Raw genomic sequence first — 18,376 nt, forward strand, 5'->3', positions numbered from 1 at the left:
TCACATTTGGGCTGGAACTCCATATGCAACTCCCTCTGAGTAGATTCACACTTTCTGATTTTCTTTCTTTTGGACACGGTGCACCTGAATGCTTGTCTTGGTTTGCAGTGGCTGTGCGGGCACGTTGCAGATCCGGGGCTGCCTTTCGTCTGTGCACGTGGTCTGCCTCCTGAGCCCACATTCGCCCAGTGTACTGTGTACTGATCTGCCTTCCTCCTTCTCACCCCTCCTTTTGAGTATTTATTTATCTATTTGAAAGTTACAGAGAGAGAGAGAGAGAGAGAGGGAGAGGGAGGGAGAGGGAGAGGGAGGGGGGGAGAGAGGGAGGGGAAGGGAGAGGGAGAGGGAGGGAGGGGGGAGAGGGAGAGGGAGAGGGAGGGAGAGGGAGAGGGAGAGAGGGAGAGGGAGAGAGGGAGAGGGAGAGGGAGGGGGGAGAGGGAGAGAGGGAGAGGGAGAGGGAGGGAGAGGGAGAGGGAGGGAGAGGGAGGGAGAGGGAGAGAGAGAGGGAGGGGGGAGAGAGGAAGAGGGAGGGAAAGGGAGAGGGAGGGAGAGGGAGGGAGAGAGGGAGAGGAAGGGGGGGAGAGAAAGAGGGAGAGGGAGAGGGAGGGAGAGGGAGGGAGAGGGAGAGGGAGAGGGAGGGGGGAGAGAGAGAGGGAGAGGGAGAGGGAGGGAGAGGGAGAGGGAGAGGGAGGGGGGAGAGGGAGGGGGGAGAGGGAGGGGGAGAGGGAGAGGGAGAGGGAGGGAGAGGGAGAGGGAGAGGGAGGGAGAGGGAGAGGGAGAGGGAGGGAGAGGGAGGGGGGAGAGGGAGAGGGAGGGGGGAGAGGGAGGGGGGAGGGGGAGGGGGAGGGAGAGAGAGAGGGAGAGGGAGAGGGGGGAGAGAGGGAGGGAGAGAGGGAGGGAGAGGGAGAGAGACAGATTATCTTCCATCTGCTGGTTCATTCCCCAAATGGTGCCAACTGCCGAGGCTGGGCCAAGCTGAAGCCAGGCGCCTGGAACTCCATCCAGGTCTCCCGTGTGGGTGGCGGGATCCAAGCATTCGGGCCGCCTTCTGCTGCTTTCCCAGGCGTGTGGGCAGAGAGCTGGACCGGAAGTGGAGCAGCCAGGACTGAGAGTGATCCTCAGCCCTGGAGGAGAGCAGCCCGACTCTGGAATCCGTTGACATGCTGAAACTCTTGGCAGCAGATCAGGGGAGGACTCACTCACTGTCTGCTCTGTCCTGGGTGGTCCTGGTGCCGAGCCCCTCAGAGAAGCAGGCCCGTAGCAGGACTGTGGTCTCAGGAGTCTGTCCGTTTCCGACCCCAGCCCTGCCTTTCCCTACCTGAGTGGCGGGGGGCGAGTTTCTTCACCTCTGTTGCTCAGTTTCTCTCTGTAAAAGGGGAGCATGTGAGTGTCTACATGACAAGGTTATTAGGAGACTTATCTGAGTTAATTTATAAAAAACACTTGACCCGTAGTGAGTGCTACAGAAAACGTGGCAGTGTTTCTTGGACTGTTAATCAGCATTTCCCTTGAACTGTTTTGTGACACACAGATCCATGTGGACCACAGAGAGCTGACAGTGAGATCTGAACTTGTTTAAAGTCAGGGTCATGGGGCCGGCACTGTGGCGTAGCAGGTAAAGCTGACACCTGCGGTGCTGGCATCCCCTATGGGCGCTGGTTCAAGTCCTGGCTGCTCCACTTCCAATCCAGCTCTCTGCTATGGCCTGGGAAAGCAGTAGAAGATGGCCCAACTCCTTGGGCCCCTGCACCCATGTGGGAGACCCGGAAGAAGCTCCTGGCTCCTGGCTTTGGATCGGCACAGCTCTGGCTGTTGTGGCCAACTGGGGAGTGAACCAGCAGATGGAAGACCTCTCTCTCTCTCTCTCTCTCTCTGCCTCTTCTCCCCTCTTGTGCAACTCTGATTTTCAAGTAAAAATAAATAAATCTTTAGAAAAAAGTCAGGAGACATTCTGGAAAGGGACAGATAGGAAATATTTCCAGCTTCCGGGCCGGTCGTTGTTACAACTGCTCAGTTCTTCCATTATAGCATAGAAAGAGCCCAGGGCAGTAGTATGTCAATGAACTGCCAGAAGGCAACGTGTAACACTTACTTATCCGAATGAGCAGTGAGGGTAGACAGTTACGACAGCACTGGAGACACCCCCATCGCACATTGGAGGGGCCGGATTCGAGTCCTGGCTCCAGCTGTGACTTCCGCTTCCCGCTACCGCACACCCTAGGAGGCAGCGAGTGATGGTGGAAGTAGCTAAGTCCCCGCTACAGACCCGAGAGGCCCGTAGTGAGTTCCAGGCTCCTGACCTCAGCCTGGCCCAGTCCCAGCTGTTGTAGGCATTCAAGGAGTGAACCAGTGGATGGAAGATCTCTATCTCTTTGCTTTTTAAACAAAGAAAAACAAAATATTAAAAATCAGCAGTGATTTAGATTTGGCCAATGGGCAGTAGATCGCCCCCTCCTGGCTTCCATTGCACGTGGCTTTCTGTTTCCGGGGATTTTGTGTGTTGTGAGGGAAAAGAGCATGTGGGTCAACATTTTTAAGGCAAAGGAAGTTGGCAGGGAGGAGGGCTGCCCCCATCTCTTTCAGGCAGGGCTGTGTGAGTGAGCACCCCAGTGCACAGGGAGCCACTGATGTGGGCTCACGCACGGCGCTGGGCTCCGGGGCATAAAGATCAAGGACCAGTTCACGCCTGTGTGCTGTGCATTGTCCTCTGGGTGGGGAAGACAAGTACAGAAGACACAGCGCAATGGGCTGTGTGCTTGAGCAAACGAATGTCGCTGGAGCGTGGGAGCCTGGAAGAAAAGGGTGCCTTCCCCCGATGGGGTAGGAGAGGGATCGGGCAGGCTGTTTGCGAGGGCACACCTGAACACAGCCATGCGGATCGGGCAGGCTGTTTGCGAGGGCACACCTGAACACAGCCACGTGCAAAGCCTGCAGGGTGAGACGGTGGCAGCCTAGGGCATCTCCGTGGCTTTTATGGTGCGCACGTCTGTGCAGCGGTCCAGCGGTGCGGGAGGAGACTGGAGCGTTGCAGGAAGCGCAGAGTCCCAGGAGCTGAGCCATCTGTCCCTCCAGTCAGGTGTCTGGGTGTGTTCCAACCCTGCTCCTTAAGGCTCCGTGCCCCCCGCTGGCCTGCCACGCTAAGCACGCGATGGAGTGCAGGCTGGAAGCTGCTCTCACAGGAAGTTCAGCCTTTCGAGGGAAGTGTTGTCCTTTTATTTGAGTAACACACACACACACACACACACACACACACACTGAGACAGACACACATAGGCACACACCCCACAGGCACACACAGACACACACAGACACCCGCACACACACACACACACACAGAGACACACAGAGACAGACACACACAGATACCCACACACAGGCACACCCACCCCCCCCACACACACAGACAGATACACACAGGCACACACACACAGGCACACACACACAGGCACAGACACCCCCCCCACAGGCACACACAGACACCCACACACAGACACACACACAGAGACAGACACACACAGACACCCACCCACACACACACCCACACACACACGGGCACACACAGATACCCACACACACACAGAGACAGATACACACACGCACACACACACAGGCACACACACACAGGCACAGACACCCCCCACAGGCACACACAGACACCCACACACAGACACACACACAGAGACAGACACACACAGACACCCACCCACACACACACCCACACACACACAGGCACACACAGATACCCACACACACACAGAGACAGATACACACACGCACACACACACAGGCACACACACACAGGCACAGACACCCCCCACAGGCACACACAGACACCCACACACAGACACACACACAGAGACAGACACACACAGACACCCACCCACACACACACCCACACACACACAGGCACACACAGATACCCACACACACACAGAGACAGATACACACACGCACACACACACAGGCACACACACACAGGCACAGACACCCCCCACAGGCACACACAGACACCCACACACAGACACACACACAGAGACAGACACACACAGACACCCACACACACACGGGCACACACAGACACCCACACACACACAGAGACAGATACACACAGGCATACACACCCACACACACACACACAGACACCCACACACAGACACACACACACAGAGACAGACACACAGAGACAGACACACACAGACACACACACACAGACACCCCCCCCCCACACACACACACCGAGAAAGAGAGAGATCCGGCAGCCTGTGGTTCACTCCCCAACAGGGCTGGCCCAGCCTGAAGCCAGGAATCCGGAGCACAGTCCGGATTTCCTCCATGGGTAGCAGGGCCCCAGGAACTTGAGCCATCACTTGCTACGTCCCAGGGTGCACGTTAGCAGGAAGCCGGTATCGGAGCAGAGCCAGGACTTGAATCCAGGTACTCTGAAATGGGATGTAGTTGTCCATCCTGAAGAGGTTTTATGTTTTTTTTTTTTTTAAAGAATTATTTTTATTTATTTGAAAGGCAGAGTGACAGAGAGAGAGGGAGAGACACAGAGAGAGAGATCTTCCATCTGCTGGTTCATTCCCCAAATAGCTGTGACGGTTGGGGCCAGGCCAAAGCCAGGAGCCAGGAACTCCATCCGGGTCTCCCAGATGGATGGCAAGGGACCGAAGTACTTGGGCCATCTCTGCTCACTTCCGGGCACATGAAGAGGGAGCTGGATTGAAAGTGGAGCAGCTGGGACTCGAACCAGTGCCATCATGAGATGCTGGCGCTGCACCACAGCACAGAAGAAAGTAACTTTCATGCCTCGTGTGCCCTCAGTAGTCACTGCTCAGCTAACGGTTTGCTGCACAATGTCCTGTTTGCTATCTGCCTGACCGTGCAGTTTCCTCTTCCTAGATATGAGGGTGCAGACACTTAAACCGCACAGCCGTGCCAAGTGAACAGCCAGGAGACAGTGGGCCAGATTCCAACATGGTTTAATCACATAGAAACCCAGACAGATTCCTCACGCTGAATTATTTTTTTAGGATTATTTTTGTTAGCCCAGACCTCAGACACCGTGAGCTAAAGAGTCTGCTGGTTCCCTGGTCACAGGCATCGTGGATGCTAGGGAAAGAATCATATTCATCTAGGATATTTTCTTTTGGAAGAACATATTAGAACAGATACAGGCCGGCATCATGGCTCACTAGGTCGGCACACCGGGTTCTAGTCCTGGTCAGGGCGCCGGATTCTGTCCCAGTTGCCCCTCTTCCAGGCCAGCTCTCTGCTGTGGCCAGGGAGTGCAGTGGAGGTGCACTTGGGCCCTGCACCCCATGGGAGACCAGGAGAAGCACCTGGCTCCTGGCTTCAGATCAGTGCGGTATGCCAGCTGTAGCGCGCCAGCTGTGGTGGCCATTGGAGGGTGAACCAACGGCAAAAGGAAGACCTTTCTCTCTGTCTCTCTCTCTCACTATCCACTCTGCCTGTCAAAAAAAAAAAAAAAAAGAAAAAGAAAAAAAAAGAACAGATACAGAGCTTTATTGAAATATAATTACGTCCAGGTATAAGGAGTTAGGAGATGAAAGAGTATATTATGGGGGCTGGCGCTGTGGTGCAGCGCGTTAAAACCCAGGCCTGCAGCGCTGGCATCCCATATGGGTGCCGGTTCAAGTCCCGGTTGCTCTACTTCCAATCCAGCTCCCTGCTAATGAGCCTGGGAAAGCGGCAGAGGATGGCTCAAGTCCTTGGGCCCCTGCACCCATGTGAGAGGCCCAAAGAAACTCCTGGCCCTTGGCTCTGGATCGGCTCAGCTGTAGCAGTGACAGCCATCTGGGGAGTGAAGCCGCAGATGGAAGGCCCCCCCCACCTCTCTCTGTAATTCTTTCAAAATAAATAAAAATAAATATTTGTTAAAAAGGGTATATTATGGAAATCCAGAGTAACAGAGATTTGTGTGTGAGGACCCTTTCTTCCCTCTTTTATCCCAAAGCAACTTGTAGGGGAAAGTTTATACCTGGAGCTGATGTATATCTTGGCGAGGCCTGAAAACCAGTTCGCATTAAATGCTCGTAGATCATTCTTGTAATTTCTGACAACTCGCTTAGTTACACCCTGAAGTTCTCTCAATTGCTGCCATAGAATGACTGAAATTTATTGAGGACAACACTTTGTGTGTGCTGGCCTTTCAGGAACTGGAGGGTGGTAAGGGCTACAGTCTTCTTTCGTCTGTCTCTTAAAGAAATCGACAGCCCAGCAAACCTGGTGACTGACCGGGTGACGGAGAACACAGCCGCCGTCTCCTGGGACCCGGTGCAGGCTGACATCGACAGGTACATGGTGCGCTACACCTCTGCCGACGACCAAGAGACCAGGGAGGTGCCGGTGGACAAGGAGCGGAGCAGCACCGTGCTCACGGGCCTGAGGCCCGGCGTGGAGTACACGGTCCACGTGTGGGCTGAGAAGGGGGCCCGAGAGAGCAAGAAGGCCGACACCAAGGCCCCGACAGGTAACCAGGGGGAGACGGGCTGTTGAAACTGAACTTCGAGCTTATGGATTTGAGAGTGCGTGGTGTCGGAAGGGTGGGCTGAGCTGAGAGACTTAAGCTCACGATAATACTGTTAGGTCCCTTGATCAAAGTCAGGTCCCCTGCATCATGCAGCTGTTCAGTTTACGCTGTTGATGGCTAAGAAGACACTGTTCTTCCCATGTCTTAGAGACCTGGAAGCCTAGAAAGAATGCCAAGTTCATGAGGATTCCTCCTTTGCAGTGACCCACAGGCCCAGAATGGCCTCCCTGGCCTCGTGCTGAGGGCTCTGAGAAAGACAGCCATGATGATAGAGTGGTGCCCACGTTTCCCACGGCACCAGAGCTTAGGCTTTCTCCAACACTTCCCTTCCAGACATCGACAGCCCCAAAAACCTGGTGACTGACCAGGTGACGGAGAACACGGCCACCGTCTCCTGGGACCCGGTGCAGGCCGACATCGACAGGTACGTGGTGCGCTACACCTCTGCCGACGGAGAGACTAGGGAGATGACGGTGGACAAGGAGAAGACCAGCGCCATCCTGACAGGCCTGAGGCCGGGCGTGGAGTACACGGTGGACGTGTGGGCCCAGAAGGGGGCCCGGGACAGCAGGAAGGCCAACACCCAGGCCCCGACAGGTAACGCAGTCTGCTTGTCATCTGTCTGCGTTGACTTTCCTTCTAGGACCTTGGGAAAAAAAGAGATTTGGGGGAGGAGAAGGTTGGTGTGCCTCCATCGTGTATTGTGTGCCTCAGGTTTCTTTTGAATGACTTCTCTTAGCATGTGTGTCTCACATTGTGGTCTCTAACCTCTGTGCTTTTTAATTTTTTTAAAAAAATTTAAAACTATTTATTTGAGAGGTAGAGTTACAGACACAGAGAGAATGGTCTTCCATCTGCTGGTTCACTCTCTAGATGGGCCACAAAGGCTGGGCCAATCCGAAGCGAGCAGCCAGGAGCTTCTTCCAGGTCTCCCACGTGGGTGCAGGGGCGCAGGGTCTTGGGCCATCTTCCAGTGCTTTCCCAGGCCATGGCAGAGAGCTGGATTGGAAGAGGAGCAGCCAGGAACATAAACCGGTGACCATATGGGATGCCGACACCACTGGCCGAGGCTGAACCTACTACATCACAGCCCTGGCCCCTAAACTGGTTTTTAAAAATGGCTGGTTGTTTCTATGGTCCCTCCCTCCTCCTCTGCCTGTATCCCATCTGTGTTATTAACACACAAGGTGCTTCACCTTCACAGACAACAATAAACTTGATGAAAGCACAGTGACCGTCAGCTGTGGGCTGTGAGCCCAAAACTGCTTCTTAGAAAACTGCTGACCTGGGGCCGGCGCTGTGGCAGAGTGGGCTAAGCCTCCACCGGTGGTGCCGGCATCCCATATGGATGCTGGTTTGAGTCCCGGCTGCTCCTCTTCCGATCCAGCTCTTTGCTGTGGCCTGGGAAAGCAGCAGAAGATGGCCCAGGTCCTTGGGCCCCTGCACCTGTGTGGGAGACCCGGAAGAAGCTCCTGGCTCCTGGCTTCTGACAGGCTCAGCTCCAGCTGTTGCAGCCATTTAGGGAGTGAACCAGTGGATGGAAACCATTCTCTTTCTCTCTCTCTGTAACTGTTACCTCTCAAATAAATAAATAAACACATAAATCTTAAAAAAAAAAAAAAAAACAACCTCCTTACCTGTTGAAACCCCTTCCCGTGTAGCTTGGTTTTGTTCATGTCTTTTGTTATTTCCAATTTTATTTCTTATTTTAATTTTTAAAACATTTTTTATTTGCGGGGGAGGAGAGAGTGAGTGAGAGCATTCTCATTTGCTGATTCAATTCTCAAATGCCAACAGTGGCTGGGCAGGGCTGGGGCTGGGCTGGGGCTGAGCTGGGCTGGGCTGGGGCTGGGCTGGGTGGGGCTGGGCGGGGCTGGGGCGGGGCTGGGGCTGGGCGGGGCTGGGGCTGGGCTGGGGCTGGGGCGTGGCTGGGGCTGGGCTGGGGCTGGGCTGGGGCTGGGCTGGGCGGGGCTGGGGCTGGGGCTGGGCTGGGCTGGGGCTGGGCTGGGCTGGGCTGGGGCTGGGCTGGGGCTGGGCTGGGCTGGGGCTGGGCTGGGGCTGGGCTGGGGCTGGGCTGGGCTGGGGCTGGGCTGGGGCTGGGCTGGGCTGGGCTGGGGCTGGGCTGGGGCTGGGGCTGGGGCTGGGGCTGGGCTGGGGCTGGGCTGGGCTGGGGCTGGGGCTGGGGCTGGGCTGGGGCTGGGGCTGGGGCTGGGCTGGGCGGGGCTGGGTGGGGCTGGGGCGTGGCTGGGGCTGGGCTAGGGCTGTCGCCGGGAGCTAGGAACACAGTCCAGGTCACCTACAGAACTATTTGAGCTACGTCTCCTGCATCACAAGTGTGCATCATCCGGAAGCTGCAGCCAGGAACGAGGGCTGGGAATCAAACCTAACTGCTGGGCTAAATGCCACTCGTGTTTCTGCCCTTGGGGTGAACGTTACACAGCACTAGTGGTGCAGTATTAGCTAACATAAGGTAGTGTCCCGGTACCGTAGCTGCTGACCTGCCCATTCTTTAGGAAGGGAAGGGTCATTCTCCAGGAAGGGCCACCTTCATTTCTCCCTTTGGCTCAGACCAGCTGCCGGCTGTGGGAGGGCGCTGTTTGGCTTCTCCCGCCTGTCCCTCCTTGTCCTTCTAGCACTTTCCAGCCTGCCAAGCACAGTTTCCAACCCACGTGTGTTTGGCACAGCTGGGAAGTGTAAACTGAGGCAGGGTGCGGGGTCAGGAGGGAGGAGAGCTCAGAGGAGGGGGGGATTCAGCAGGAGGAGGAGAGGAACGGGGTCAGGATATGGGTCAGCAGCAGGAGGAGGAAGGCCAGGCGTCACGGACGACCCTGCTCGCCTGTGTCAGTCAAGGCTGTCTGGGGCCTGTGGGGCTGACGGGGCCGCAAGTGGGCTCTTCTCTCTCTTCTGTGTTCTTGGTCCACCAGCGCCTCTCACCGTGGTCACTCTGAGGCAGTGCCTGTCCCCTGGCCTCTTGAGCTCCCTCTACTGCCCTCCAGCACCTCGCCCCTGCAGGTGGCCCTGTAGGACAGCTGCTAACGCAGCCCCAGGTGGGCCCACTCTGGTCCCCAGGGAGCAGGCGTGCACCCTTTGTCCATTCGACCGGATGTGAAGGCCTTATACGTGTTGCAGCCTCTAATTCTGCCTCAGAACGCAGATGCCAGTGGTCTTGTCCTCTGAGCCAGCGTCTGAGCGAACGCCTCTGGGGAAATGGCTTTGCGGTAGACTATGTAGGACACAGAAATGCAAATATTTTCCTGGTGAATACATTTTTGAGTACCTGCCTTCTGTGTGTGCGTTATAAATATAATATCTTGCACTGATAAAATAACAAGCTGGTTTTTATTAATAATACTAGTATTATTAGTGCTATTATTAGTATTAGTATTATTAGTATTAATAATACTAACTCACGGTCCCTCAGCATCTGTTCAGTGACCTGGAAGGTCGTAGAGATGTCTTATTAACTCTAGGCTGTGCTGTCATCTCCCCCTGCCGCCCGACCCTTTGGTGGGGCTGAGGCTGGAGGTAGGCGCAGAGGTGAGGCTTACCTTTGGACATGTAAAGCGATACTCTGGGCTCCAGGGTGGCAAACCTGCAGGACTCTAGTGTTTCAGCTCCTTTTCTGCATGACGCGGTTTTGTCTTGGATTACAGAGAGATACGCACATTAAGTATTAGCAACCTCATTTTACAAACGCAGAAATAAAGGAAAGCAATTTGCCCACGGTCATGAAACAAGTTAGTAATGTGAGAAATGAGATGCATGCATAGAATATTAATGCTTGGAGAAACCTCCAGGTTTACCCAACCTGAATCCCAGATGTTACACACGAGGAAACTGAGGCCCGACAGAGGCAGCTGAGGTGTCCAAGGCCACAGCTGCCCAGAGGCGGAGCGCGGATTCCAGTCCTGGTCTTGCGGCTGCAGCCCATGGTGCTCTGGTCCCTCTGCTCTGCCCCGCCCCTCTGGGCTGGGCTAGAACCCAGGGCTCTGACTCTGGGTTTAGCCCATTCCCTGCCCCGTGCTGCCCCCTGGAGGACGCAGAGGCCAGCTGCAGAGCCGAGGTCCATGTCCACGGAGCACCTGAAACCAGCGGAGGGGACAGGACAGCCCCAAGGACGGGAACATGTCTCGGCCGAAGCAAGATGGTCCTCCCTTTGGTGCCTGAAAGTAGTGCATATGGATCACTCCTTTCCCTTGCAGACATCGACAGCCCCAAAAACCTGGTGACTGACCAGGTGACGGAGAACACGGCCACCGTCTCCTGGGACCCGGTGCAGGCTGACATCGATAGGTACGTGGTGCGCTACACCTCTGCCGACGGAGAGACTAGGGAGGTGCCGGTGGACAAGGACAAGACCAGCACTGTCCTGACGGGCCTGAGGCCGGGCATGGAGTACACGGTGGATGTGTGGGCCCAGAAGGGGGCCCGGGACAGCAGGAAGGCCAACACCCAGGCTCCCACAGGTAATGAGCGTCGATCTTTGGGGATGTGAGACCTGTCACGCTAAGCTATGGGTGTCAAGTTTTGTTTTCCTTTGCTGCCACTGGCAGCAATCAGTACTGCAGACCTCTGTCAGACTGATGCCACCTGGTCTCACTCCAACACATTACCTTAGAAGAAAGGCTTCGCACCTGCAGCCGCATCTGTGGCCTTAGAAGGCTGGCGGTGCTCGGCCACGCCACCTCTGTTCTTCCCGTTGTGTGTTTTGTTTGTGATCAGTCACTTCATATTCTTCCAAGGGAGAAACATAAAGGAACTGGTTATGTAGAATCTGTGAACCAAACACTTAGGGAGTGGCTTTTGCTATGATCGCTTTTGAATAAGGAGGGATTATTACTTTCTTAGTAATTCTTCTTTTGAGTACTGTGTGCTCTGTTTCAGGGGCCCTCTAACTGGTAGTTACATTCAGTAACAGTTCAGAGTCAAAGCTTTTTTCCTATCTCTTTGCTCCTTACTGAGATATGATTTACATGGTATAAATTTACACTTTTTAGTGGATACAATTCAGTTGTTCCTGGCACATTTATAGGGTTGGGTAGCCATCACCACCATCTAACTCTGAGTATTTTCATCATCCCAGTCGGGAGCCCGATACCCAGTAGCAGTTTTCCTTGTCCGCACTTCTCCCAGGCTGAGGGAATCACTCCTCCTGTCCTGACAGGTTTTCCTAGTAGGGAATTATCACATCAATGGGTCCATCAAGTACCTGACCATTCTGACTGGCTTGCTCACCGGCCATGTTTTCAGGCTTCATGCTTGTTGCGACATGGGTTAGTACTTGACTTCATTGTCACGCAAGTCCACTGCATGGATAGACCGCATTTTGTTCATCCGTTTGTCGGCTCATAGACGTTTGTTCCCGCTTTTTGACCACTGTGATAGTGATGAGACGAACACTTGTGTGCAGGTTTCTGTCTGCACATACGTCTCCATTTCCCTCAGATGTCCGCCTAGGAGAGGCATTACCGGGTCATGTGGTCACTTTGTCTTTGACTTTTCGCAGAACTTCTGGGCTGTTTCCAACGTGGCTGCACTGTTTTACATTCCCCCGGCAATGGTGAGGGTTATTTTCCTCATTTATTTGGTCCTCAGAGGAATTTGTTGAGCTCGATAGAGCAGGAATCGATAACTGTAGTCTGCAGCCGAGAAACCTCAGATACAGTGCAGTATAGGATTTCTCCAAGTCCCACTGCTGCCGCTACGTGCAGTTAGATACACGAATACAGGAATCTTCGTGGAATATTGTAGAAACTCAGGATCTGTTTTGTCTGAGGCCTACATCTTGTAGGTAAGGAAACTGAGGCCCGGACAGAGGCAGCTGAGGTGTCCAAGGCCACAGCTGCCCAGAGGCGGAGCGCGGATTCCAGTCCTGGTCTTGCGGCTGCAGCCCATGGTGCTCTGGTCCCTCTGCTCTGCCCCTCTGGGCTGGGCTAGAACCCAGGGCTCTGACTCTGGGTTTAGCCCATTCCCTGCCCCGTGCTGCCCCCTGGAGGACGCAGAGGCCAGCAGGAGAGCCGAGGTCCATGTCCACGGAGCACCTGAACCAGCAGAGGGGACAGGACAGCCCCAAGGACGGGAACATGTCTCGGCCGAAGCAAGATGGTCCTCCCTTTGGTGCCTGAAAGTAGTGCATATGGATCACTCCTTTCCCTTGCAGACATCGACAGCCCCAAAAACCTGGTGACTGACCAGGTGACGGAGAACACGGCCACCGTCTCCTGGGACCCGGTGCAGGCCGACATCGACAGGTACATGGTGCGCTACACCTCTGCCGACGGAGAGACCAGGGAGTTTCTGGTGGGGAAGGACAAGACCAGCACTGTCCTGACGGGCCTGAGGCCGGGTGTGGAGTACACGGTGGACGTGTGGGCCCAGAAGGGGGCCCGGGAGAGCAAGAAGGCCAACACCCAGGCCCCGACAGGTAATGAGCGTCCATCTTTGGGGATGTGAGGCTGTCATCCTAGGTCTCCTAGTGGCCAAGTGTATTTTCCTTCTTCCACATCGGCAGAAACGGGTCACTGATGGAGAAACAGCGAGGTATCCCTGTATGTTAGAATACGCACGCCTTTCCTCCTTCCTTCAGCTGTGTCCTTTAGGGAGATCCCAGTGGCTCTGTCCAGGCCTTGAGAGGGTGTCATATTCTTTACTGCTCTTCTGGTTGTGTAGATCTGTGGCTGTAGGGCTTTTTGGGGTCTCCTAGTGAGTTTGTGAGTGTGTACAGAAAATTAAAATCAAGTGTTGTTTCTGTACTACATATTGAAAATTGCACTGTATATTGAAATATAATAATTGTACTGTATATTGAAAACTCAACTTTTTCCTGCCTTATCCTGTAGATATAGGATTCATTTGATTAAAAATGACTCATAATTGTAACAGTGGGGCAGACATGTTTCTTCGAGGGGCTGGGTGAGTAGTAGTAGGACACACATTGACAGAAGTACCCAAACAACAGTTGCTTGCACAAGGGAGGAATTTATTTTTGGTCTGTACAGTGTGCGTGGGCCCAGGATTTGAGACTGAGGTAACTACTGTGTTGTATCCTTATTATTCTGAAAGAAATATATGATCGTATTTCACGGGGATTTAGCCAGCACAACAACTGAGACCGTGATCTGCTAAAGAACATTAGAGCGAGACTTTGCTGATTTATTTAGTAGTATATATGTCAGTATGTGCCTGTCATCCACGAGGCCTTGGGAGACAGAGGGGAACAGAATGCCCTCTTCCCCAAGAGCTCCCACTTGGCCCTGGCTTTTAGAATCTTCTAGCATGAATGGAAGGCCTTTATGCTGCTAGACACAAAATTGTTCGCTCCTTGTTGGCAGAGACGGTGTCTGCAACTCTGGAGCCTGCACACAGCCTAGAACACGCCTTGTCAGAGTAGGGGCTTCGTGTACCCCTCTGAATAAATAGAGATTGGTTTTGCTAAATTCTTCGTGCTGGTAAAAGCCCAGATGTTCAGATTCTGGCCTATTGTGCTCTCTACTCAGGGAGCCAAGTGCACTGGGGGGAGAAGATGCAGGGGGACAGGACAGCTGAGAAGCAAAACAGGAGCTGTGACACGGAAGACCCACAAAGCGTGAAAGGCTCTCACCCCAGACAAAATAGGGGGTCTCTTAATAGTGCGTGATGATCAACTTCTTCCCTTGCAGACATCGACAGCCCCAAAAACCTGGTGACTGACCAGGTGACGGAGAACACGGCCACCGTCTCCTGGGACCCGGTGCAGGCCGACATCGATAGGTACATGGTGCGCTACACCTCTGCCGACGGCGAGACCAGGGAGTTTCCGGTGGGGAAGGACAAGACCAGCACTGTCCTGACGGGCCTGAGGCCGGGCGTGGAGTACACGGTGGACGTGTGGGCCCAGAAGGGGGCCCGGGGGAGCAAGAAGGCCAACACCAAGGCTCCCACAGGTAACAGGCAGCGTTCTTTGGAAACGTAAGATCTGTTGTGCTAAGCCTATGGCAGTTCACGTTTTGCTTTCTTCCTCCACATTGGCAGGTCATGGGGTGAGGAAAAGAGCAGATAATTAATCATTAATATTAATGAACCAGTAATTCATGTGGGTTTATTTGTTGCTGCGTCTGAGATCTGTGACTTTAGGTTCTGTAGACTGCTTGAGCAAAGTGTCAGTCTTCAGCAGACGTTTCATGAGCATCTGCTAAGAGAGTGATCAATACACTCGGGAAGGACTGTGAAGACTTACATATTGAAGTCTGAGATGTGTGTGAGATTCCTTGGTTAATCGAACGATTTGTTTATTGATTCCACCAATATTAACTGAGTGTCTGGATAGGCCAGGCACTGCGGGGAGAGGCAGTTTAGATGCAAGTCAGCGGCTCAGAATTGATCCGAGAGCATCCATCTGCTGTTCAGGCTGTGGTCATAGGGAGATTGCCTGGAGAGAAATGAAGGGGGGGCGGGATCGGACACCGCAACATGGGAGGTTGCTGACAAAGGACTGGTGCGGAGGAGGGGCCCACGAGTTAGGAGGGAAGTCAGTGGAGTGCGTGGTCATAGAAGCCAAGAGCGGAGAGTGTTTAGGGGAGACAGTGGATCAGTTCTCGAAGCTGCCACTGGGAAGCTGAGTGAAGGGAGGATGGCAGGTGTCCCTAGACATCTAGGGAGGTCCCTAGACAGCACGGAGGTTGCTGGCGACCTGGAGCAGCAGAGTTCACGGCGAGGTGCAGGATGGGTGCATGTGAGTGTGGTGAAGTTAAGGTGTGCAGGCTTCTCAGGATGGGTAATTAATTTGGGTGCAGAGAAACAGAAGGACACGGGGAGGGAGGAGAGAGCCGAGAGCTCGTCCGTCTGGGCCAGATGGTGGAGAAGCTGGCGATGCGGGAGAGATCGAGCAGATGAGAAGCTGTGAAGTCCTCGAGCAGGGGGAGGCCTCCAGACTCGGAACACAGCCTGCAAGGCGTCTAGGCTTGGTTTCCGTGCAGGAAGACGCGGGAGCGTGGACGAGACTGCGTTTCTCTGGGTCTCCATTCCCTTGGTTAGAAGTGAAGCCGATTGGCAGATAGAACTTCTCAGCCCTCAAATTCTGTGAAACAAAACAACTAGGAACCATGGGGGTCAGGAGAGAGACTGTTGCGATAGCAGCCTTGGGGGCTTAGCTTGTGGCTCGGGGAGACTTTGATTACTTTTGTGTAAACGGGAGGCTTCTCTATTGATAACCGTGGAGAAGGTCTGATTGCTTTGCACGCCCAGTGGTTTGTCCTCCACTGTCCGGCGGGCCTCTTACTCCTGTTTTAAGTGGGTTAATACCGTTCCTCACCATAACCGGAGTGGAGGGTGATTGGGTGTACGGATGCCCTGTCTTGGTTCTGAAGCCCAGTTTTGTCTAAATCTTTTAAAAAAGAAATCGACAGCCCCAAAAACCTGGTGACCAACTGGGTGACGGAGAACACGGCCACCGTGTCCTGGGACCCGGTGCGGGCCAACATCGACAGGTACGTGGTGCGCTACACCTCTGCCGACGGCGAGAGCAAGGAGGTGCCAGTGGGCAAGGAGCGGAGCAGCACCGTGCTCACGGGCCTGAGGCCGGGCGTGGAGTACACGGTCCACGTGTGGGCTAAGAAGGGGAGCCGGGACAGCAAGAAGGCCAACACCAAGGCCCTGACAGGTAACAGGGCAGGGCTGGGACCTGGGAACCTCCACACTTACTAGGGAAGTCTTTCTGCATGACTGGGTGGGGAGGGGAGCAGGCAGGGTGCTGGCTTCCTGCGAGGATGGTCATCGGCATGGTTCCCTTGGGCCTTGGAGCAGCGATGTGTTGCCGTGACCTTCAGAGTGTAGGGTAGTGGTGTGACAGATGAGCCTAGGAGGCTGCCCTCAGCCAGCTCTCAGGCCCTCTGCCCAGAGAGACAGGCAGGAGCCTCTTTGGTTTTCTTGTCTGGCAAGGGGCTGATGGTGGAACCATTCCTCCCTCCCATCCCCGGCTGATGCTTACAGGTGCCCGGGCCATGTGGATTCTGTGTGCGTGGGGGCCTTCCCTCCAACGCCGAGGCCATGAAATCAGGTCACACCTGGGAGTGCAGGAGGGACCTGCCCATCCCCCCTGGGTCCATGCAGCAAGTGTGGCCATGGAGTTACACGTGCCTTCAATTTCTTCATGATTTTTATTAATGAAAATTAGCCAGGATTTTTAATCCCCAAAGTCATCTATGCTTACGGGAAAAATCTTCAAACTGGAAAAAAGTATGTGGAGACGTTGCCCTGTTTCCCCGTTCCAGATGCCTTAGTCCCTAGCGTGGCTCTCCAGGGGCAGCCACTGACTGGGACCTCCTGCCTTCCCCTCCACTCCTTTCTCTGTTGCTCCTTCTCTCCTTTGCACTTTCTTTCCTCTCTTTCTTCTTTTTCTTTTTCTGATTGTAAAGACAACAATAATGAAGTTATCATCTTTCTACATTATTCTCAAACCAACCCCCACCCTCCACAACTGGGGATCCATAAGCAATCAAAGAGGTGGCAAAAGTGAGCTTTAGATACTTAAGTAGTTGCAGTCTTGCTTTGATTTTGCAAACAGGAAATTCAATTTTTCCGTGTGATGGGTAGAATCAAATCCATGCCAGATGTTATGCTTCAGAAAATCAAACCAAGCTGATATTACAGAAACTCAAAATTTGTCAAAACACCCTAATTCAAAACAACAGCTGTCTGATTTCTATTAAAATGCTGCAATTCAGTTCTCAACTGAAATGCTACTGCGGAGAAAATCGCTTGGAGACATCTCTTTGGGAACTTCTAAATTAAAATCACCGTCTATGGTGATTTCTTTTTCAAAGTGGAATTTTCCATTCATGTCTTATTTGGGTAAAAAAATGAGCCGCCTGACCAGCTGTTACGATGTTGATGAGTGTTTCCGCTGGGCGTCTCTGTCCTGGTCTATCATGCATTCTCACACACCCACAAGTTCCCTCTGCTCTTTGGGTAGGGAGCCATGGAGATTCTGGAAGGCTCTCTGCTGCCTCCCTCCCCCGGCTCACGTCCTTTAGACAAGTACTGCCCCCTCTCCTGTCCCTCTCCCGGACGTGCGTCTAGCGCCACACTCTTAGATGTGTATGAAATATGACTCTGTGTTCCTATGGTATGTAAGAGGCATAGCTTTATAATTCTCTATCAACTTACCCTCCATCATCAGCCCCTGTTCTGCACGTTGGTCAGAAATCTCAGTCCGTGTAGGGTCCTGTCTGCTCCTTGGAGCTGCAGGTGGGTCTTGGGTACTTTCCCAGCGCGAGCTGTGGGAGGCCCGTCTGCATTTCAGATGTCCTCCCAGGCAGCTGTTTGCTGAGTCATCCCGGTCTCCATGCGCGCAGCCTTCCAGATCTGTGCTCTCTCATCTTTCCACGTCAGCTGGGCAGCCCTGCCACCTGTGCGAACCCACGTGCTGCTGTAGACCGCTCTTATCCCCCCCCACCCCGGGAAGCTGCTGGGCAGGTGGGGGACCCATCAAAGCCCTGCTCCTTAGTCCTTGTCCTCAGCGAGTGTTCATGCACCAGAAAGGTCAGGAAGGCTGCTTGGCAAGGGAGAACGGGGCCTGCTGCCTGTTGGAAGGGAGGAAGAGACACGGGAAGTGGAGGGAGAAAATGCAGTCATTTTTCAGTCATCAAAAAGGCCCTTGCCTTGGTTGACCTGACGTTTTATGTACAGAAATTGACCCTCCGAAAAACTTCCGTCCGTTTGCTGTAACCCAGTCTGGCGGGGTCCTGACCTGGACGCCTCCCTTGGCTCAGATCGATGGCTACATACTCACCTACCAGCTCCCTAACGGCACGGTGAAGGTACTGCGACTCCCTTGTCTTTTCTCTT

General features: G+C 54.0%; 1 protein-coding gene across 1 annotated transcript in view; it reads left to right on the forward strand.

Moving 5' to 3' along the window:
* Window positions 1-18,376, forward strand: part of TNN (tenascin N) — a 59,557-nt gene that overhangs the window by 23,561 nt on the left and 17,620 nt on the right. The window contains exons 8-14 of the mRNA XM_002715032.5: window positions 6,227-6,493; window positions 6,887-7,150; window positions 10,756-11,019; window positions 12,714-12,977; window positions 14,212-14,475; window positions 15,927-16,190; window positions 18,218-18,348. Coding sequence (XP_002715078.2) covers window positions 6,227-6,493; window positions 6,887-7,150; window positions 10,756-11,019; window positions 12,714-12,977; window positions 14,212-14,475; window positions 15,927-16,190; window positions 18,218-18,348 — 1,718 coding nt within the window. The remainder of the gene's footprint in view (window positions 1-6,226; window positions 6,494-6,886; window positions 7,151-10,755; window positions 11,020-12,713; window positions 12,978-14,211; window positions 14,476-15,926; window positions 16,191-18,217; window positions 18,349-18,376) is intronic.

The sequence above is a fragment of the Oryctolagus cuniculus genome, chromosome 7 (genome assembly GCF_964237555.1).
Source record: "Oryctolagus cuniculus chromosome 7, mOryCun1.1, whole genome shotgun sequence".
NCBI lineage: Eukaryota > Metazoa > Chordata > Mammalia > Lagomorpha > Leporidae > Oryctolagus > Oryctolagus cuniculus.